The sequence below is a fragment of the Perca flavescens genome, chromosome 7, assembly GCF_004354835.1.
Source record: "Perca flavescens isolate YP-PL-M2 chromosome 7, PFLA_1.0, whole genome shotgun sequence".
NCBI classification, from domain to species: domain Eukaryota; kingdom Metazoa; phylum Chordata; class Actinopteri; order Perciformes; family Percidae; genus Perca; species Perca flavescens.
This window is the reverse complement of record NC_041337.1, coordinates 17332479-17357113: the sequence shown is the minus strand read 5'-3', so window position 1 is coordinate 17357113 and position 24635 is coordinate 17332479. Positions and strand designations below refer to the sequence as shown.

At 40.8% G+C, this 24635-nt stretch overlaps 1 protein-coding gene across 1 annotated transcript in view; it reads right to left on the bottom strand.

Moving 5' to 3' along the window:
* LOC114558521 (ERC protein 2) overlaps window positions 1-24635 on the bottom strand; it is a 129973-nt gene that overhangs the window by 42708 nt on the left and 62630 nt on the right. Inside the window, exons 11-14 of the mRNA XM_028582581.1 lie at window positions 23066-23254; window positions 19526-19567; window positions 17260-17453; window positions 9011-9104 (exon numbers count right to left, since the gene is read on the bottom strand). Coding sequence (XP_028438382.1) covers window positions 9011-9104; window positions 17260-17453; window positions 19526-19567; window positions 23066-23254 — 519 coding nt within the window. The remainder of the gene's footprint in view (window positions 1-9010; window positions 9105-17259; window positions 17454-19525; window positions 19568-23065; window positions 23255-24635) is intronic.

The window sequence follows — 24635 nt, the reverse complement described above, 5'->3', positions numbered from 1 at the left end:
AGATACAAACTATTGTGCACTTTAATTTGTTTACATACATGTATGTGAGTATTTTAGAGAGAGAGAGAGTGTGTGTGTGTGTGTGTGTGTGTGTGTGTGTGTGTGTGTGTGTGTGTGTGTGTTGGAATGCTAGTTGAGGTAAAATGACAGCCAAAACATGAAAATGAATGGATAGTAATTACTGAGGTTGAAAGGTTAGTTGAATGATATGTCCACTGACCCTTGGACTGGAAACAAGGGCTCCCTCTTCTTTCCCACCTTTCTCCACTTATTTTATCTCAATCTCAAGTGTGGCTCTACTTTAGAGCAGGTGAGAATAATGCTCAACCCCTCAACTACATCTCCTCCCTCTGCACATACGTGCCCTCCAGCCATGCAGGCCAACCTGCGTGTCTGACAGACAGGATGTGACCTCAGGGCGTCATTATCCTAAGACAGGAAGTGTCTAATTGTCTAACAACACATACTTTACAATAGGATGCAGTACTAGTTAGGCTTGTTTGGATGATGTAAATGGAAGGCCACAAGAATTTGAATTTAACTTTGTTCAATTCTGACAATTTGCACATTTGTGATAAAAGATAGTCAAACAGTTAATTCGGTGTTGGATTTTAAATGAAAAAGGGAAAGAAAGTGAATGAGAAGCAAAAAAAATAAAAGAGAGATGGAGTATTAGTAGAAAGCACTCCATGGGGTAGGACATGAAAAAAAGGAGTGGGCCTCTTTTATGAAGGGGCCAAATCGTTCACACATTTTCAGGACACTCTTTATCTCCGCTGGTTTTCTAGGTGTGTTTCACAGATGTCAGATAATGTGCTCACTGACTGTTCATGAATTTCACATATGGAGTAAGAGAAGAAAGGGTGAAAGCAAAGTGAGTGGGTAATACAGAAATTCAAAATGGTGGGAGAGTGACAACTTTCAGTCATAACTTCCTGGACATAAAACATTGCATTGTTTAAAATAAAATACAGCCCATATCCCTGCCAACAACAACTGACCTCGGTAGTATCCAGCAGTTAACATACACAATATCAACAAGACATCCAACCGTCCAAAATCACATCATGTTTAATGTTTGATGTCTTCTTTCAGGCTTAAAAGAATCCAAAGCCAGTCTTTTCATCTTGAAAGCCAAGGGTCACACACACACTCCGTTTACACCCACCACATGTCTATCAACCCTCATGCACCAACTGCCTACCTCCCAGTTCCCCATTAGTCCACCACCCAGGCGAGCCCTCTCTTCACTATCACATCATTAATAAGGAATACAATGCATTTTAGTGAAATTAGGGACCTAATCAGCTTAGCGGTGATCCTGTGCGTGCTAATTTAGCTCAACTTCAAGGCAAAGCCCCCCAGCCAGTCTAAGGCTCACTAAGACTGGCCCAAAGCCCCTTTAGTTGCTAAGCTGATTGGGGGCTCAGAGGTAAGGGCCAAATCCCTCTTGTCCGTTTGCGTCGGTGTTGCTGGTTCAGAGGCCTAGTTCAAACGCCACAGAGGGGGAGAGAGGGAGAGAGACAAGAATAGAGAGGGAGCGAAAGGGAGAGAGAGAGAGTGATAATTGGGTGGGACAACTTAAGAAGGCAGATGGGAAAGAACAAGGCTCAGGACAATTGATGGGCATCAGAAATGATGGCAGGAGAAAGACAAGAGACAGAGACAAGCAGCGACAGAGTGAGAGACTTAGAGAGCGGGGGTGTGAAGAAAAGTAAGCCATGGCATTACCCATGCTCCATTTCAGCAGGTCAGGCTGATAGAAGACTTTCAGCGCATTGCACATCATGAGACTGATTACTCTTGGACAGAGGGGAGAAGAAAGAAGAAAACCAAGGAAAAAGCAAGTGGGGGGATGTGAGAATGTGAGTCTGGCAGGGCGCTCTGAAATGGTGCCAGGGTCAGGTGATGTTTCAGAAGGACCTGTCCCTCTCTCTACTCCCCCCAACAACCCTTTCCACACACACTCTGTTTTTCCAGAGTCTGAGGCTAGAGGGGCAGTTGACTGACGACTGTGTAACTGCATGTTAATGGCTAGTTGACTTGCTGCCCCCTTATGCGGTGATGTCACGCTGGCTCACAAAGTTCAGTGTGTCGATAGCACCTACTGTAGCAGTGAGCATCAACGACGGAGCAGCTAAAGTGCCAGGCCAAATGGGTACTTTTCCTTGTGTCAGTAGCACAAGTGCAACTCTATTCTGGCTCTATAAGTGTCAAGTGTAGATGCCAGTATGACTGCATGCTGGCTCATTATGTTCTCCATTTGTAGGGTCTGGATTGACATGAAATGAAAGCAAGTTGACTATGATGTTTTGGATCAACTAGTGTTAACGTGTCACAAGTTAGGAAAGGATTTCCCTGATTCTGGCCACACATTGGTGGACTTAGGTCAAAGCTGAATCATCCACTTGTATTGCGTGCGAAAAGTCCCACAGACATAAATATACTTTTCTGTCGGACTTCTCAGTGGATCAGGCAATTGTTTGATAAACACAGTATCCATGCTGACTTTAAGTCAAGCGTGTAAAGTACAGAAATTGCACAAAAAACAAGGAAAAAACAAGCCACAGTTTGCATTGGCTCTCACAGAATTTTCTAAACTGAGTTTGACCTCATCTTACTTTCCCACTCTGTCCACCTCCATCTCCTCACTTCATCTTTAAAGTCCTCCTCGATCTGTCTTTGAATGTGTGAGTGTGTGTGTGTGTGTGTGTGTGTCTGTCTGTGTGTGAGAAAGCATATGTATGTTAGAAGCAATGCAGCCACCATTCTGCCTCAAAATGTTAGTTCTTGTTTTAACCGCCAATTGCTCTCATATTACTTGTGGCAGTCATCAGTAATTCAAGGTCATTCTCATTCAAATACACACTCACACCGAGAGGAAACACACTCCTTTGCCCTGTTTCTCTTTCCCACCACAGACACACCTACGTTCTCTCTCTCTCTCTCTCACACACACACACACACACACACACACACACACACACACACACACACACACACACACACTTTTTGGGACCCACTTAAAGATGTAGACTGCCCAACTGGCAGTCAGAAAGACAAATAGATAGCAGGACATACAGACTAAAAGGGCAGCCTGTACTCAATCAAGACTACAAGTCTTCAGATTTGCTACCAAATTCTGATTGCCTGCACATAAATTCACAATGTGTTAAACATATGCTCACATTTTCAACCGTGCAACAGCAAACGAGAGACAGAAAATGAACGGTGGGAGTTTTAGTTTCAGTTTTAAAGTTCAGTCTAGAGGGAGAAAATAAACAACAGCGTGTTTAGAGAATACAAACCAAATTAAGAAAAGAAAATAACAGACAGAAAGCAAAACTATCCATTTTGTAAAAATGATATTTGTTGGTTAAGAACTACATATTATAGTCTGCCTGCAGTTACACTCTTAGCCACATGGGGGTGCAGTTAGGTTCCTCACATTTTCTCAGTGGTCCTTCTTAGTCCTAGGTGAGGTGATACTAGAGGTATAAAGGGAGTCTGCCAATGTAGGGAGGCATAAGACTATCTCTGTGTATGAATGTGTGTGTGTGTGTGTGTGTGTGTGTGTGTGTGTGTGTGTGTGTGTGTGTGTGTGTGTGTGTGTGTGTGTGTGTGTGTGTGTGTGTGTGTTTATGCTGGTCTTGAGTGTTCCATCAGTGTGCGAAACATGTTGCACCACATGCTTGCTCTTGGGGGGGAAATTGTTGGGTCTTTGTAAGTTGTGTAAGTGTGGTCTAGACCTACTTTATCTCTAAAGTGTCTTGAGATAACACCTGTTGTGATTTGACACTATAAATAAAATTGAATTGAACTGAATTGAATTGAAAACATCAGCTAAACCTGTCTTTGGGCCTGAACACGGGCAGTCTCCTCTTGCGCCCAGAGAGCCTCTCTATGTGCGGAGGTGTTCATGCTCTCCCTCAGTGCCCTCTCCAACTCCCTGATCCGCTCCGCCGTCTCCCACATGGCATCCTGGGAAGCTGAAAGAGGAAGCTGAGGGGGCGAAAGAAGTTCAGAGGAGGAGTACGAGGAGGGGGGTTGAAAGCAAAGTAGCAAAAGCCAGGGGAGAGTGTTTTTCTTTGAGTATACTTTGTTTGAAAACCTCATCAAATGTTTTTTGCACTGGAATAATACTATATTGGCAAAAGATAATTTGAGAAAAGGTGTATTTGTTGATCCTTTTGCTAAGGCCATGTAAAATAGAAACAATAGGAAAGACTTGAGTAAGTAAAAAAAAAGCTGTGGTGATAGAAGAACAAGACTTCTCTCAGAACAAAGAGACCCAGCCAAGACAGCAGAGAGCAATAAGTGATGGAGAAAGAGTGTGCAAGTGCTGTGACCTTTGCCGACATCCATGTGAGTGTGCACATGTCTGAGTGTGGGTGTGTTGAGTAGACCGTGCACATTCACACGTATAGTTTGTGTGTGGCCTCTCTGACACCTATGGTGAGTGGGGGAAAAGGATCCCTCTCCACACTGGGTGATGGAACTGTGAAAGAAAACACTGGACAGAAATAATAAACCCCCCCTGACTTCTCTCCCTCTATTTTTTTTTTTAAACTCCCTCTCCTACTCCTCAATAGTTGACTCGCCTTCAAGTTCACACGTTCACACTTTTCTGGGAGCAGTGCAAAAGCCTTGGGGTCACGTGGCCAAGGAGACACTTTTTGAACTGCACAAAAACAAGTTCAGTTACACTTGTTGCCAAACACAAACTAGGGGTGTGGAAAGTGGATATTAAGTAACAAAATCTTCACAAGCCAAAAACACCAGATCAGATTTTGTAGGAAATAAAATAAAAGTCACATTCTGATATGAACTATTCAATATGAACACTTTTATAGCCACTGTTGGTGTAACCTTACATAAAGAGAAGCAGCAACACTGATACTTAATAATGTTCAATTAGAATGGTTACATTGCCTGTGAGTGAGAGCAGCTACCTGCCGTCAAAACAAAATGGCAGACGGGTGTTTTCAGGGTTAGAATCAACAATGGAAACTTCAACACCACAAACTTCATGGCACACTTGTAGAAGCATGAATCAAATGAATAATACAATAGGAACAAGTCACAAGTAGAAGTGTCGGCATTGTTGGAAGCAGTGAGGATGGGTAGGAAACTCTCTCCAGACAGCAACTAAGAAAAACGAATAAAAGAGAAAATGTTTCGATGTTTCACCAAGTCAAACTACAAGCTCTTATAGTGACATTTCATCTTAGAAACGGCTGCTTGTAAAAGTCAGTTAGTGAGATTAGAATGCTTTGAAACAATTGCAGCTTTGCAGGCATATAGATGACATATAGAGTTCAACCTTAGTGAGCATGTCTCTAACATTATTCCTAAATCTAACAGTGATCTGAATAGGCTAATTTTTGTATCGCATGTAAGGAGCTCCAGGCTAAACAGTGGTGGACACATGGTGAATCTATTCTGACAGCCAAAAAAGGATATGCTAAATGCATGGAAAACTGAAGAGTCTGATTTTACGAGACCATGCTGATCATGCTAAATGCATATGAATGGCCTATTCACTGCCCCTCATAAATATTAAAGTGAGTTTTGACTTGGTACCTGTATTATACATAGATAGTGGTGAAGCCAGCTCTTCAAATTCAATAGTAAATATTGAAAAACTGGGCCCCTTCATGATAAAGGCTAACCAAGTGACTAATTCATTGATACTGACTAAAACACGAGCAATGGGATTATCCCTGAGTGCCATGAAAACAGTGCCAAGCCAGCCAAATCACAAGCAGATACTTGTGGCTCGTCACGTCAGCACGACACAGCTGGAGGTGAGCGACAAACACCCGCACACACACGTACAGAGGCAGGCTGTGTGCATCAGCAGTCCAAAGCTGTAATTGGATGTGACAGACAGGCAGTAATTCGATGCACCAGAATCAACAAGTACTGGTCTGACCCCACCTTACAGACAGAAACACACACATGCACGCACACACACATGCACGAAAACCCCACTGAGATGGGGCTGCCACCACTGGACCCCCGGGTGAAACCTGACCAGAAAGCTGTGTCTGCCTGTCTGCCTGTCTGCCTGTCTGCGTGTGTACGTGTGTGTGTGTGTGTGTGTGTGTGTGTGTGTGTGTGTGTGTTTGTGTGTGTGTGTGTGCAGTATTTGTGTCTGTCTGTGTCAGTGCATAGCTGTGTGTTATGCAAGTTTTATTAGTAACAAGATCATTTTGCTGGCTTTCAAGAATACAAAGAATGGTAAAAAGGTCAAGAGAGATACAGAGAGTGGGGAGAAATGGAAAGATAATTGCCTCTGCAGCACCAATCATCACCTAATGCCCTTGGGAAGGACCATTATGGAGTCTGACCCTTTCTCATTTGATGGAGGGATTATAATCACTAAAATAAACGAGCAGACAGTGAGAGAATGCACATTTCCAGCATATGTGTACCTATGATCTTCAGCTTCACACACAGGCACACAAACCACACAGGCATCGGTCTCTGTCAAAAAGTTCAGTGTGCAGCATCAACTTCTATGTGTCCAATTTCATGATTTAAAGAATGTTAAGCATGTGTGCATGGCCAGAAGTTTCATATACAGTTTCAGTCAAATGTACAGACTGTGGGAACAAGTGAGTGAATGAAAATCCTAAAATGCATCCATCTTCTTTAACTGTAGTTAGATTTAAAATAAGAGTTTCTATAATCCTTGTGTCTCTAAATAGGGTGGTGGGGGGTATTGTGTCTCACTGATGCCTCTTCGTTACAGATAAAAGAGAAATAAAAGGACTGTGTGAAGGCTTGAAGTGAACATTTCCGATGTGTGTTTTCTCTGTGTTTGTGAAGTGCAGCGTGGCGCGATGGAGACGATGAAGCGGAGAGATGCTATCACTCCATCCCACATAAACTCTCCTGGATGGATAGGGAGAAAAAGGAGCGAGGGAAGGCTGTGTTTGTTTGTGTTTACCCTTGGAGTGTGCTGTGTTCCTGATGAACCCAGAGATAAATGGAGAGAGAGAGAGAGAGCACTGGGAAGAGCGCGAGATACGTTTATAACGTATCATCATCATAGATAGGGAGATGGAATATGTGGTGGTCATCCTACCTCTTAGTGTTATTTTTAAATGTTGTGACTGTATTTTTGTTAATCTTTTTAATTTATTGCTGCTGTATTTAATCATACTGTTCTTAATATATCATATTATATTATGTACATTCGCAATTGTGCTGTTAGACAGGCCTCTCAGGGGCTTTTATTCACAGGGTCTTGCTTAATTAATATTAAATGTTTCGTCTGGATTGTTCTGTTGTCAATATTATGCTTTCTGTTTTGTATATTGGCTAAGTGAGGACCACCATTTGTTTCCCACTGTATACTTTTATATGGATTGGAGCCCAATGGATAAGCTAATCAATCTTGACAAATCTTGACAGTTTTGTATATTACACAGTTAAATTACCAGAAAACACAAGTTTATTTTTCAATTGGTAATGCTCATAGCACATCTGATCACAATTCATTAATTACCAAATATAAGGGATTCCAAATAAAAAATGTTTGTTAATGTTAGGGGTTACTGTTAAAACAAGTCTATAGCCATGCTAACAGCTCTGTGAGCTTAACACTAACATCAGCATGTTAACATGCTGATGTTTAGCATGTACAATGTTTACTGTGTTCACTATCTTAGTTTAGCATGTTAGCATTTGCTGATTAGCACTAAAAACAAAGTAGAGCTTAGGCTGATTGGGAGTTTTAGAATTTTGACCTGATTGTGGCGCTAAATCAAAAGTCAGAGGATCACATCCAATAGTTTTAAAGATATTTCCGTCTGTACTACCTACTGACTGATTGATAAAGCATGCCGCTGGCGTGGCTTATCAAATCTTTTACATTTTCAAATACTAATATCAGTATTATCCATGTTTTGATATAGATGAATGACAATAAACTTAACCTTGAGCTTGAATTCCTGCATCTGCTCGAACACTAGTATTATCTCTGGTCAATATTTTACAACACATGGAATATATATAACAAAAAAATAAATAAACCACCTCTCTGAAACTTTCCATTTTGCTCTTTTTGTGGACGCCATCTATATCCCTGACATCAATCCCACTTGTCCCTGTACTTCTTTCTTTCTTCCTGGCACTCACTTCTTGTTTCTGTCCAGGTTGTAGCAATATTAATGTGTGCTACTCAGACACTGTTTAGAAGAGGAAATAGGATGTTGGATGCTGCCTGCCAGCATGCACAGGAATAACAAAATAGCTCTACCAAAAACAGGCTGAGAGCAGCTCTGGTTCTTTTTGGCAGAGAGGTACAGAGAGGTGTACTCTACTTCATCGGTCCTGTGGGAATAACCTGGCATGGCTGCACTCTGCATATTAACACCTCAGTATAGCTCTGCAGGCTAGCATACAAGCATGCACACAGACAAACAGACACACAGGTGCACACACACGCACACGCTCACATGCATGCACACACACACACACACACACACACAGCCAAACAAACAGCTGACACTCATGTTGACACCTAAGAAGAACTATACAAATGATATAAAACATGATAAATCAAGAGACTCTCTCCTGCCTCACTAATCAGTTCTTTACTATTCCCATCTGACCCATTATGCCGCCGTTCCTGGCTGGCGTATGGAGCTGATTTCTGCAGGACTAAATGCCTGTCTCTTCCACTTAGGAATAACTCTGGGATGCACTAAGGGAGGGAGGGCAAGAGGCATGAAGGACTGGAAAAGGGCTGTCTCTGCCCAGAGGAGCAGAATTATACAGAAAGAGAGAATGTAGAGAATATAGGAAGGGGAAAAGATAATACTTTTCTGAGGAACGGCTTGCAAAAGAGGCGAGGAGGAAAGAAGCGGGGGGAAAAGGGCAGGATACATGAGTATAGTAAGAGCCAATATAGATACTGTGAAATGAAGAGCTCAACTAGAGGCCAATAAATGTGCACCTGAGCACACACACATACAATATAACTTAACATTGTTCAAACCTGTGATAAAGAGTGTGGATGTCCATCAATCAGGGCATCTTTCCTTATCTCACTGGCCACCGTCTGCTTCTGGATGTTAGGAGAGTTGATTTGCCTTCAGAAAGAAGAAGATGAGTGACAATAGATAAAGAGATGCTCAATAAAGACATATACATCCATCATTAAAACAAACAGATTTGTATCTCACACAATATGACCACAGTGTATGTAAATATATATGCACATATCCTTTGCATAATACACAATGGCCCCAGTACACTTTAAGTAAAACTTTCAAAACCATATAGTTTAAATTTGTGGTGCTTTTGTTGGTGAGTGTTTATCATTAAATGTAGTATTGACATCCAAAATATGTATATAATGTTGTTTTACCCATACTTTTACTTTATTTTCAGAGTTAAAACAAGACCTGCGTTTTGCATCATAAAGGTAAATGGTAGGGCTGCAGTGTGTACAGTAAAGCAGGGAAGGACTGTGCACATGTCTTGTCTTAGTAAAAGGGCAGACTGGGACAAGACAAGACTTGAACGATGGAGGTGAGACACTGCTGTGTAAATCTTTCAACAACAAAACACACAAACACATGCAGACAGGAGATGCAAGCACATGCACCCACACAGACATTCTCAAAAATAGATATATAAGCAAGAGGTAAAAAAATAAATGAGTCTATAAACACTGCCAGAAACAAACACACACACACACACACACACACACACACACACACACACACACACACACACACACACACACACACACACACACACACACACACACACAATAAATCTGCTGTCAATGTTGTGCATTGCTGAGGTACTGATTACAGAGCTGAACCATGTATTAACCAGCCAGGATGGCTGTGTATTTACCTCCAAACAAAGACCTGTTTCTTGTCATTTACTGAACTTATTTAGCCAGAGAAATATGACTGACACACACACAAACAAATAGATAATAATATGCATGAAAACACACACAAGCATTAACACTTAATACACTCACTGGTAGACACACATTAACCCACAATACCAATACACCATAAGACACACACAGCTGCACTTATACACAATCTATATCTTGTCACAAACACTCTCAAAATAGAATCAAAACACACCCTTTGAGACCCCAGTTTGGCCTTCACACTTAAAACAAATATGCATAGAAAGTGCGAGAAAGCTGACAGTGACAAATTAGTGCTTAAGAGAACCATCCAACACTGTAAACAGACTGACCAAGCAGCTGCTAAAACGCACCGCATTATTATTCCACATCCACACTGGTGTGTTTACTCTGGGCAAAACATATGAGCTGCCCCCACATATGGGCAAATATTTGCTGCCGTAGACCTTATAATGGTGTGTGTGTGTGTGTGTGTGTGTGTGTGTGTGTGTGTGTGTGTGTGTGTGTGTGTGTTTCTGCTTTTATGAGTGATGTTGGTGTGAAATGTGAAATATACCCAACAAGATGAATACATTTAATATACAGTCACCTTGCCACACATGCACACAGCATAGTGCTTTTCAAATCCTTTGGGGACATATTTGTTACAATAAGGGAAGACAGAGCGGGACAGGAAACTGTGTGTGTCAGTATTCATATCTGATATTACTCCCCATTTACAAAAACACAGAGTTTATTAGGCCTGTCATTTTATGTCTCTGGCTTGCTTCTATATTTCTTTTTTTAATAACTCCGCTGACCGCTGCTGATTTTATTTATGTTCTATATCATTTTTATGAGTGGGTTTTGAAATGAGCTGCGTAAATAAAAGATTATTATTCAATTCTCTTACTATTATGAATGAAGTATATGTACACACACAAATACATGTGCACACATATTTACACAGTGAGGAGGAGGAGGAGGAGAAGTTTCTGTTTATACTTTGATCTTTGATGTCTCTGAGTGTGTTTTTATAAGCTCAGAGGCATGTCCATGGAGAACAAACTTGCCATAAGGGCATATCAGCTATCACACACAGCCGGCACTGGCACAGGTGTATAAACCAGCATACACGCTGGTCCCTTTTGATAGCTGATATACCCCCATCAACCCATCAGTGCAAAATGAAGTATGTGTTTTTTGACCAATGTGAAGGCAAATGAGGGCACGTAGATTGTGAATAAGAAGCAGACGGGCTCGGCTGCATGTTGAGTGGAAAATATGAAGGAGAACTGTGATTTGTTGAGTACCGAAATGAGTAAATTCATGGGGGGAAAATAGTATTTTATTGCTATGACATTTCTTAAAAAGATGAAGTGTGTGAGAGAGAGAGCGCACTGTGCACGGGTCCAGCCATTTCCTAAACTGAGCGTAATAAGTAATTTTTCACATTTCCTCTTGCTTCTTTCACCTGGAGCATTCCACACATCCACCTTCCAACATAAGCAGCTTCACTTTATTTCTGGCTGCCAAAGCACAGCTCTGTTTTTTTTCTCACTTGTATTTCTCAATATATATTTCGATCGTTCTTTCTATATCTCATAAACTCACTTTTCCATTATCCTTTTTAACAGTCTTTTCCTCCTCTTGTCTGTCTCTTACTTTTTGTCTCCTAGAACTCACATCCATTTAGAAGGACATTGAGAAAAAAAGAATGAATGAATGATCCTCTAACTTCCCTCAAGGAGTACTGGTGACGTGCCCTTGAGCAGGGCACAGTAGGGCTCCAGTAAAGCTGCTGAGTGGCCAACAGCAGGAAGCTGCGGTCACACTGGGACGCTCCCAGTCCTGAATGTGGGAAACTGCGAATATTAAGTAGGGTGTTGCTGGAAAAGAGAATGCATTCTCAGTTGACTTTTCCTGGGTAAATAAAGGTTAAAAGCAGTAATAACCTTTGAAGAAAGAAATTCAGATTTGTATCTCCCCTTCATAACTCCTAATTCTTACTCTGTTTTCTCCTCTTCTCTTTTAATAAACAGCAGAGTGGAAGAAAATCCTCTGATTTCAAGCAGACAAGGACACACCAGGGCAGTTACTACTCAGCGTTGCACAATATGAAATAAGAGGCCGATACGATCTGAATTAAATACATTTTCTCTGTAGTGAAAAAAGTCAAGGGGTACAGGGAAAGGAGAGAGGAGAAGAAACGAGGCACTATGGAAGTAAAGCATGAGGCAGTTGGATCAACACTGGAATCTGAAGTTTTATCTCAGGCGTTTGTCTCGATGCAGTGCTGAGAGATCCAAACAGAACAAGTCTGTTTATTACTGATGCTTTATGGTGCTTAGACATGTGTTATTGCAATACAAATACCGTTTCGCTGTTGCCTTTATATATTGTCTGTGTGTGTATGACAGGGTGAAACAGATTGGAGGTTAAAGAAGAAGAACTCTGCTTGTGTGTCAAGATGTTTAAATGTGAGAAAATGTAGTGTGATTCAGTATATGGTATTGTTTATGTATTTGATATGTGTGTTATGAAACACTCTTCTCTAGCGCAGGTGCAATATAGTAAAACAGGAAGTTGATGTGTCATTTTCAAAGCACTAAATTGCATGGACACCTGCAAATACACACTGTTTACGAACATATTCATGTAGAAATATTGTATACAGACTTTGGAGGTTATTTGTGAGTTGGCGTGCATGCATACAGTGTGTGTATTTTCAAAAGATTGATGCTCTCAACATCTGGAGTTTGATTATCGTCATAAGAATAAGGCCCAAAATGATATGTGTGTGTTTGTTTGTGCAAATGGTTGATTGTGAGTGTATGAATATTTGTCCGAACCGTCGATTCCTACCAGCCAACAGATCATTGCCAACTTCACTATACCAATATGTATTCTCCTCAGTGTCTCACACACATACAGTACATACATTTGTTCAAACATACACAAACCCAAACCCCCCACACACACACACACACACCTCCCTTTTCCTGAAACCCTCCCTTACATACCAGAGTGCTTACCACGTCAATAGCTGTGATATGGCGGTGAGACTGGGAGCCTGATTTATTTCTCAAAGTTTAGCTCCCACATCACCACAGAAACTTTAAAAGTATAGGACTGTAACAGTATTAAGAACTATACAAAATAATTCCACTGGTTACAGTTTTTTCCAATTGCTAACACACTAAAATGACATGCACAGCACAGTTATTTAAACTGACACACAGAGAGCAAAACCTCTTCTCAAGTCTCCAAAAGTCTAAACACATTTTCTGCTTTACACACATTTTGCAATTCAAAATGGCACTTTTTAAATGCACTGAACACGGTTCTCTGCATAAGACACAACAATCTGACATAAAGTCAAATGTTTGCCATTTCAAAACACTGCCATTCAAAATGACACTACATGAGCTAATTTGCCAATATATGTGCCACCAGGCCAAAGACCTCAATGGTTACAGTAATTGTTACCACTTCAGTCAGGAAGTAAGCACTATGATGCCTCTTTTTTTCTATGTATTTTTTCTGCACATTTTTTCTGCAATTTTCTTTTTCAGTTTACTGTTTTTTGTGAGCATATTTTTGTTCAGTCCAATGTAAACATAGCTGCTGTGCATATGTTGCACTGACTTGTTTGGTGAAAAAAAAAATGTTTCAACAGCATGTATGTGCAGGCATGTGAACAATCTGAAGAATTTTCTACAATTTGAACTATTTTAGTATTATGGCAAAGCATACTAAAGATGAAAGTGCTTTTCATTACAGTGTGTAGTTGGTTAGACAATAATCTGGTAATATGAATGAAGTTTGTGCCATTTGGTGCGAAAGTTTGATTTTGATAATGCTATATGTAGTTTTTGTTGCAGTGCTTTATTTTGCAGGATATATGAGGTATTTTGCAGTTTGGATGTGTGGTTTTGTGAATTGTGTTAAGTATTTTGATAAAACCTGCCTAGTTTGCAAAATTGTGTTTTAGCAATTGGAAAAAACTGTAATAACAATATACAGCCATGAGATAAGGGGCAAAGGAAAAAGAAACAAGGCTTTAAATTCACCCAATATTTAAAAAAATATTTAAAACATTTTTAGAAATCACACCTGTTGCAGATGTGTGAAAGCATAAACTTTCTTGAATATGTACACTTACTGCTGATGTTTAGGGGTAATGAAAACTGGTGATGTTTCAAAAAGCCTACTAACTGGATTCATTTTGGTCCACCATATGCGCACAAACTGCATAATAAGATCAGTAGTCATTGCTTTCATAGCTCTACTTAACAAATCCAGCTATTAGCATTAGTGCTAACCTCTGAAACAGATGCTTTCCACAAAGCCTGTTCAGTATCTCTGATCACTAATGCAGATTAGCTAGGATTTACACCTACACACATGACAGTAAATAAAACACTAACAATAACTACCTAATGTTAACACCGATGACAGATCACTAGGAGATCTAAGCTATTAAAGAGCTGTGAGTGAGTCTCCCCCTGTACTGGAAGCTATTTATTACATTGACCTGCTGGCTACATTCATCTTTGACACTCTCTGCTGCATTGCCAACTGGATGAGAAAGTGTCTATTTCCTCATCTGTTCTTCTCTCTCTCCATCCAGATAGTGGTTAATAGGCCATCTGACTGAGTTCCAACAGAAACACTCTGATTAAAAAGACATTCATCCTCTGCCCAGCCACATCTTGCATTGCCTTAAACAGAAGTCCAATCAGCACAGGGACAAACTCGTCCGCCAATGCTGTCACATAACACATGTGTGCAGAGACACACATATGCTAAAAGTCTTGTGCCTGTATTCATGTTAAATGTCTTTGTTAAATCAGAATTTCCACTGATAACGTGACAAGATTTTAACTACAATAACTTGATGTTCCACTATTCTCTACAGCAGCCAATGTACATACTGTAAAGTTCATGTTCCTGTGCTTTTAACTTAAGAAAAATCTATTCTACTTTATTTATTACAGTGGCAGTGTATGACTGCAGTGGATCCTGCTCTGATAACCTGCAGATGACCTGCTTGTGACCTCTGACCCGTATGCGCTGACCCAGGGAGGGGTCAGACTGATAGGAGTGACTGGCTGACACTAATGAGACAGCAGCCCCAATAAGATGGATGAGCTGAGTGTAAATGAACTTTTCCAGTACCTGATCCCAAACACTCCTGTCCCACAAATGGCTGTGCACAGAAACCAAATGCATGGATTAACACATACATGTGCGTGGGCATACTCTGCCACTGCAGCTGAGTAGCAGACACATATAGAGGTACAGTAGAGGCATGACGTATGCACCGACATATTGAAACAGAGAGTAGACTGTCTGAACAAACTCTGCGGGAGCTCTGTATCCCTATTATACTTGATGCTCATGCGTACCCACACAGTTTGAGTCAGTCAGCACACGGTTTCCATGCCAGAGTGGAGCGTCTGTAAAACGGGTAATGAATGAGGCAGGAAACTGTGTTAGATTCAGTACATGCAGCCCATCCAGATACATTCTAAGCCATTCAGAATCCTAGCTAGGGTTAACACACCTGATGGGGGCCAAAGTGTTAAAAAATGTTCATTCACATACCTCTTTCACACTCGTGGCTTCTTCTGTGCAGTTGGCGATCCACCAACTGAGAAACCACCACCCACTATCAATCTACATACACGCCAACCGCCACACAACTAACTATAACCATTCTAAGTTCAGACCCACACAATGTACAGACACAAAACCATGCCTCTTCCTTTGCTTCTTTTTCACACATGTACGGACACACACATAAAGTTAATACCCACACAAGCACTCACATACAGTACCGCTGCGTTGGCACTAAACAACCACTCATGTGGGCACATACACACACGATGCCAATCCATAAATCAGATGATAATTGAGTAGCACTGCACTAGTAATAAACAGAGTAGTATAAACAGCCAGTGTCTGGGATGGATACACCACCTCCCACTGGCATGCTGCTGGCTGCCTTCCTGGCAAACTCAAAAAACACACACACACACACACACACACACACACACACACACACACACACACAGTACATACATACATTTGCTGAATGCATTTACAGTAATGCAAAGACAGAAACAAAACCACTTAACACATAGGGTTTACAGACATATTTGAAAACACCTAAGATATGAGGGAAAACATACATGATAGCACTCACGATAGCAATGAAATGGGAAGAAGCTTTGTAGAAGTCAACACAACTGAAAGGCTATACGTCTCCAGTGATATGAATGAGGAAACATATAAAGTCTCTCATTGTGTTATTGCTGTGACAGGAATGAGGACCGAGATTGTTTTCCGTAAATGCATTGTACATTTACTGTCCCGCTGGGATAGTCAAATTTGATCTTTCTGGGAATCAAATTTGAGCCAAAATGCCACAATTTACTAGCCTAGAAATCTAGACGCACCCTAGTGGCAGCAAATTTAATTTGTAGCCAGGGGGGGCTAGGCACTCTCCGTTGACTTGCGAGCTGAAAAAAACAAACTCTGGTCAGGCCAATCACATCTTGTATAGAGTCGGTGGGCGGGCTTATGGCTGATGCTGCTGCTGGGAACAGCGGTCTTCTGGAAATGTGGAGTTAAGCTTTTCTTTGAGAAAAGATCAAAGAACGTCACAGAAGTCATTCTTAAAAAAGGAAGATGTGTTCGGAATTTTGCTGACCGGATACGGCAAAAGTTTAATCTATCAACTAGCTTTGCTACCTTCTTCCTCGCTCTGCCTGGTTGTAGCGCTATCCTATTGCGTGCAGAGGGAATTTGAAAGACAACCGTTTATCCCGCCCCTCGGATTGAGCTCTGTCAATGGAGAGTTCCCAGACCCAACATCTTGATGTGGGTCTCTCTTGTCAGGCTAACAATTTACAACTTTATACCTAGGAAAATCTCAAACTCAACAGTCATGGCATGATGTCAAGAGTGATGGCTACGGACAGTGTTGGCGGTATTATAATGATTTGTTCAACAGGCACACAAAGAACTACTTACCCAGGTCTGCAAACGTTGATACACAGAAACAAATGATAAGACATTAAGCCACGTGATTAAAAACAACACATGTACATAGGTCACAGTGTGCATTTCTAGAGTGTGATTACATCAGGCAAAAAGCATGACAGCGTGGAAGTGTTTTCAAGTGCTGGGAGGACACAATCTAGACAGTTTATGTCTTGTGGATTACTCCTTTATAAATAGAGCACTTAGGAATGAATAAAGATCTTACAAAGATCCGGTCACTTGGAAGGACACTGCTTTCTGAGGACACCCAGATGGTATCTTGTTATGGATATAAATGTCAATGAATTTTTGACCCTCACCTCTCAAGATCAGCAATTTTCTTCTCCTTGCACGATTTGTCCATCTCAGCATCCCTCAGAGCTGTCATTAGCCTCTCCACCTCCACTTGCGACTTCCCAGATTCCTCTTTGTTGCGAGCAACTTCCTGCTCCAGAAGCCTCAGACGATCTGTGATGTCTGGACACTTCCGGACTACTTCTTCCGTGTTTTGTGTCTTTGGGGGGAAAGCAGGACACACAGACGGAGCGGATACATAAGAGATTGCCACAAAACTGTATACTGCACACATTATTAAGGCAGTTTGAAAGTAGATTTACAGTGGCCAGTTTAGGACATCTTATACTCAGATTTTCAAAAGCTGCTCTTTATTAAAGATCATTGTCAGACTAACCTAAAGTTTCAGCTTAAACTGCAATTAGTCAGACTTAATTCTACATCCATTAGCCTTAGCTGTCCCTTGTCAGCAATTTATACATTCTTCTTCTGAACTCCTTATGAACCAGCTATGGAACATAAAAATTAACTCAATAAAATGTATACCATAATCATAAAGCAGCACCTTCAAACAATACTAGGGCTGGGCCAGTTAACGCGTTATTATCGCGTTAACTCATTAATTAATTAACACCGACAATTATTTTATCGCGCATTAAGTCTGTTGCTCACAGGCTTTTATTTTGCAAAAGCCTGTGCTGACTGCCGCCGCGCTTACAGGAACCAGAAAAAAAAATAATTGGCGGATGAACACACCAACAAACATGGAGAAGGGTACAGAACTTTTACATTGCCATTTTCATTTTAAAGTTATTCCAGACGGCGCAGTCGACAGAACCAAAGCTATTTGTAACCACTGCAAAGTTGAATTTTCTTATCACCGGAGTACTTCCAGTTTGAAATATCACCTAACTGCAATACACACAGTTGATACCAGCAAATCATTCAACGAAACAAACAGTGGCGCGTTGGCAGACTACGTTAGATGCAGTGTGTGGGAGAAGTATAGATAAACAAAGGCAAGAGAAGCTAACAAATGCCATAGCAAAGTGGATAACTACAGACTGCAGGCCCATTAGTGTTGTGGAGGACGTCGGTCTGAGAAACATTCTGAGAATCGCAACAAATGACGGCAGGTATGAGATTTTACAAGACGCACCATCACAAGAAGAATAAACGAGTTATATGAAAAGGAGAGGACTTTACAACTTTACAACTTTACAACGTATTACTCTCACTGGGGACTACAGGACATCACTGGGTAACCATAATTACCTCGGAGTTACAGTGCATTATATTGACGAACAGTGAGCGCTGCATTCACATGCTCTGACTGTAATGAAAACAGAGGAGAGACATTATGCTGAAACGTTTGTGCTTCACCTCACTCTAACAGGGACATTTGGTACTGAACATAGACTGGTTATGCTACTCCCTGATAAAAAAAAAAAAAATGTTTCTGCTGTTATCTCAAAAATTGCCTGTTTTAATGTTATGATTGTGGCTCAGGATTTTGTGGACAGTTTTATTTTATATATAGCCAACAGGATAACATTAATGCAGTGGCAATAAGCTTTCATTTTGTATTTGCTTTGATTACATTGTTTTGTTGAGATTTACACCAAAATTTTATTTAACTGCTATTGTATAAACAAAATGCTGATGTTAAGTGTTTGCAGAACAAATGTTATGGCACTTTTGTTCATATGGCAGAACATTTAAAATAAAATTGCGTTATACACTACTTTTGCATTCATTATTGGATTGTGCGTATAACAATGTGATTAATCGCGATTAATCAGGGAAATCATGTGATTAATCGCGATTAGAACTTTTAATCGTTGCCCAGCCCTAAACAATACATATATTTAAAAGTGATAAGCCTCATCTGGAACTGTTATCATGGTATGATAGAATTAATATTAGGTATTCCACATTGCTAACTGTAAGTGTAAGCATTCTATCATGTACGAATTCAGCTGAAAGTACAGGTGAAGCTGGCAACATGCCAGCTCATGGTGACAAAGTAAAGCTTAGCTTAACAAAGCACATCTAAAGCTAACAAGCTGAGACTGACCAAGCAAAGCTAAGAATGACAGAGTACAGCTGAAAATGACAAAGGACAGATAGGGCTAGTGGATGTTGAGCTAAGTGTGATAAAATATAGCGAGACAGATTCAAGTTAAGCCAAGTCTGGTAACAGAGAGCTGAGAGAGTCTGACATGTACTAAAATGCACGCACGCACGCACGCACACACAAACAAATAAGAGGCATACAATAACTGAACCTACTGTTGGGCTTCCTGCTGGTAGCCCATCTACTTTGGCTGGCACCTAGAAGTTAAAACAAATAGATAAAACACATGTTAAAATAAGAATATAGTATAAAAACCAGGTACAGTCATAACATCCTCTAGGACTGAAATATGGACACAGTTTGACAGTTACACAGGGTCAGATGCAAGATCACAGTGCATGGCTACAACTTTCAAACCTAAAGGAAAAGGTAAGTCAATCCTGAGTATGTGGTTAGGGTCACAATCTAGCTGAAGCACAACCAATCTTTTCCCCTTATGCGATCTCATCCCGCCTCCCCCCCCCCTTCCTATGCTGCCTGCTTTTCTGTGGTTTGCGTCTATCAGTTGTCTCCCGGGGCATCCGTCATGTAGAGTTAGGAGTTCAGTCATTATAATTATAAAATTACCGTCTCTCTCTCTTTGGCTGCGATTTTATGAGACCTCCAAACATCTTAAATTTTTTTTCAACACAAGAGTTACACTGATGGATTCTTTCTTCTCTGAGAAAAATATCCCAGAGGAAGTTTGTACCCTAGAATTATCTTTCTCCCTACCTCTCCCTCCTTCGCTTGGTCTTTACTTCTCTCTGTCTGTGTTTGCGAAGATTGTTTAACTTGTTGAAACAGCTGAGGCCATTCGTTTAAACATCATCAAGTGAGCGCGCAAAAACACACACACACACACACACACACACACACACACACACACACACACACACACACAAACACTGAGCAATTTATTGTCAGGTCTATGACTGTACATGTAGCTCTGCTTGAGTTTGTCATTAGAAAATGCACCAAAGATTGTCTGTTAACTATTAGCACTAGCCAATCTGAACAAATGCCTCTTTCCCATTATAACAAACCCAACAGATAAACCACATGCATAAGTTGGCCCCTGCATAATAGGAGATACAGCCATGGGCACAATATATAGAGCACAACAAAATGTTTGAAAAGTCTTTATGTATGTATGTATGTATCATAATCTTGTCACTGTATGTGTATATAGTACACACGCCTATACTAAGGATTAAATGCTGTGAAAAAGGGGGCCACTTGACCCTCTGGAAGGCAAGCAGTCATTGTTTACCTCGTCCTCACCCCCATTACCTCCACACCTAGCCTCGTACACTCGTGCGCATACACCCAACCCAATCTTAGCTTGCACAAAATGCATTAGGCCTAAGTGGACCAGAGTTTGTTATGTTCTTTCAGTGGAAAACACAGACAAGGGGAAAGCAGGGGCTGAGAGAACGGCGGGTCCAACAGGGATTTGTGATATTATGACAGGAGGGGGAAGGCCAGTGAAGATACAATTACATATTTGGTCACTGAAATTATTATTATCATTCCTGGAAATGTCTCTGAAGTGTAAATATTACAAATAAGTTAAATATGTGTGGCCACCAGGATCTGAACTGGGTCAGAGAATACCCAGCCACACTGAGGCTGGGTAGCATAAAAAAAAGAACAAAAAAAACAAACGTTTTGACTCCTATTTATATCATAGACATGACATAGTTCGATCTCATTAAATATCTGTCTGTGCAAAAATCAATGTCTGATTAGTCTTATTTCCATATTATCATAAAAAAAGAAAAACAGAGGAAAAAAAAAAGAAAAAAAGCAACAACAAAAAAGGTAAGAAGATATGACATCTACCTGGTTTGAAAAGAGTCTTTTGAATAGGACTCAAAAGTGAGTTGAGGTGTGGTGCCTCTTTGCTGATTTAAGCCAACCCTCCCTGGAAAGGTCACTGCCTTCCCTGAGGTTCTTTACAATTTTCTCTTTGAAGAGCTAGTGTTTAGTTTCAGAAGTCCTTTATTAACCTCAGAATCAACAAATACTGTTTTATGGGAAGAGGATGAGGATGCAGTGAAGTCAACAGAGCTCTGAGGTCAAGATAAAAACCTCCGCTAACAGCTTGACTGAGTCAGTAATACAAACATCTGCAGATACAGTGAGTGGGCCAACGTGTGTACACGACCTGATAGCAAACACAAACTCTACATCTGCATGAGAGGTTAATGGCTGTCAGGCAAAAAGCTTAATTCTCCATTTTTGGAGGTATTTGAGTTTAACGTCAAATGAGGACGCTTCTCATACAAGTGTTGGATCAATGTAACAATTTCAAAAGCATTTACTGTATATTAGGCATTAAGACAGTGTCGAAATGCAATTGTTTCGCCAAGCTTTATCATACTAATTAAGATCATGTAAATTTTGCTTTACAGTCTCTGTCAAAACCTGACGAATCTATATAGCAAAATCAATTTAAAAAAAAGTAGTGCAATAAGAAATAAATGTAAATAACCCAGCTTTCCTTGTTATATTGTTACATCACATAATTACATTAATTTGGAAGAAGCTGTTTTTGCATTCACACTTGATAGGCACAAGAGCAAGTGTAACCCTCTTACATTTGTTCAGTACTGCAGTACATACTAGCTTTTTAGCTTTTTTTGTTTTTCTTAGGAAATTAGACACAAGTAAGCACTAGAATGGGGTGTGGAGGTATAATCTGAAAGGGTGGACACACACACACACACACACACACACATATATATACACTCACAAATATAAACACCATCTGTCTTTTTGAAGAATCTGCAAGTTTACATAACAGGTCGGATTGCTGCCAAAATAGTCCAATTATGGCAACACTTCTGTCAGAGTGTGAATCTGTTGTTACAAAGAGTCTGTCCCTTTCATGTGGTGCGGTGTCAACATTCAACACAATATCATTTCACAGGAATGAGATGTGTGTATGCTTTTTATGAGAATAAAAGAAAACATTCTCATAAATTCTGGCAGGGTTAGATTCTGTCCTGGCTTGTAAGCCTGGGAGAAGAAAAAGAGAGAAAAAAAAGACAGCCAGGCCTCTGACTTGGCACCTGAACAGGGATAGAGGGATCTTTTACATCCAGAAATCACCCTCTATTAATTCATCCCTCTATCCTGCGGGACAAAGTGCAGGCAGGCCCTTTGCTAGTGAGTTGCTAACAATAGTGTGGATGCACACAGGGAGGTAAGAGAGTGGAATTACTATTACTGTAGATGTAAGCAGTGTAAATCCAGGGTGCAAGTAGTGTATTACAACCACTGCAGAGTGGTTATAAAAGTAAATTCTTTTAATTCTTGAAGTATTCAACAGTAAAAGGGTTTTGAGAAAGGTACTTGTTGTTTGTTTTATGAGGTCTGTGAAATGAGATTTTGCGTTTGGGTTCATTTTAGAGCTTGGCACAAGTGGTTAAGTCTGTTCTCATGATGTGAATAACGATGAAGTATTGATGGCTGTTTGTCTGCAGCAGTGCGCACACATACCAGACTATCAATCTTGTGTACAGTGCTCGTATCAACATGCACATTGTTTCAACAACAACTTTTGTTTTAGATATTTCAGGTTATATGTAATACAAAAGCCACATATTTACAAAACTGACTAACACTGCATACCACACACACCTTTTTTGTCCTCTACAAAACATCACCTCCTAAGATATCATAACTTCATCAAAACAATCCATACTGACCTCTCCATCAGGCCTCTGGTTCTGTGTCAGGACTGGGTTAGCAGGCTGACTCTGGGACAGATTTTGGGGCTGCAAGGCTGAAAGTTTGTCCTTTAATACCTGGTTCTCCTTCCTCATCTGTTCCAGCTCCTCCAGCCGAACCCTGTCTTCCCGCTCCTTCTGCTCGCGCAGATTCTCAATCACTCGCTCCTGAGATAGTAAATGAACAAGAAAAAATAAGGTTTGAAGAGCTATCACCTGCATTAAAGCTTTTTTGCATTTAAGAAATGTATGTTTTGCTTCCAGTGTGCAAAAGACAGCCCTGTTTGAATACAGTTCTTTCTTATCATTATTGAAAGATGTGAGCCAGTCTCTCGCTGTCTAGGCTCACCAGCATGCCTCCCAAAATAAGGGCCAAAGACAAACTCATAAATGCCCATCATAAATAATACTGCCATAAATAATAGCAGGGACATGAGGAGCTCCGAGCCAAGTAGAACAGAGAGATGAAGGAAGCAGGAGAAGAGTTGAGGGGCACAGACAGATTTATTGAGAACGGATTTGACATTACTGTAGATCACTTCCTAACAACTCCACATTGCCTGCTGATGAACCAAGTTGGAATGTTTACATCATAATTTTCTCAATTCTCTAATCACATCGGACAGCGGGAGGACCAAGGCTTTGGGCATTGGCCTGAGACCAAGTCCAAACCATGGGTGGGGGAGCATGCAAGGTGTGTAGTAGTAGGTGTGTGTTAAGGTGTATGTGTGTGTGTTTAGGTGTGGACTGAAGTGATTATCAAGGTGTTTACTCAGGTGTTTATTTAGGCACAGAGCACAGCTCAGCAATGAGGCTTTACGATGTGGCATCGCCGCATGATTGGCAGCTTTAAACCCCTGGGTAATTGGACAAATACACCCACTAACTAGACCTGGCACAGTAACGCACTACATAGTGGGCTTTGGAGGAGAGGAAGAGAAAGAGAGAGAGAGAGAGAGAGAGAGAGAGAGAGAGAGAGAGAGAGAGAGAGAGAGAGAGAGACCATATGGCTAATAGGTCCTAGGTGTTTTCCCCACATTATGAAATATCTCTAGGATGTTTAGGGTTTATGGAAAGAGATCAGGATGTGATAATAAAAAGTGAGGAGCACACATAAATGCAACAAAAATACACACACATAACATCACAGACAGGCACACAAACACCAAAAAGCAGGGCTCGGCTTGGGCACAATGCCCTAGCCTGTTAATTAGAACCACAGCACTGTGGCTTGCGACTGGCTCCAAGAGCAGGTTTGTGACAGGGAGTGTGATTAGCAACACACACACACTCGGTCTTGTAAACACATTACACACACCCTGTGTTCACCACAAAGTCTGAAAAGCTCGCCAAACGTTCTCCTCATCACAGCTGAATTATATGTAAGCTGCATCTGAAGTGGTTTCTGCGTAAACAGATGGGACAAGGCAGAAAAGGGATTTACAGTTTATTGTGCCATTATACTATTCATTTCAAAGTCTGTCGGCAACAAAAACACATTTAGGTGATAAAAGATCATTTTAAGTGAAAACATCTATGTACCCAATGA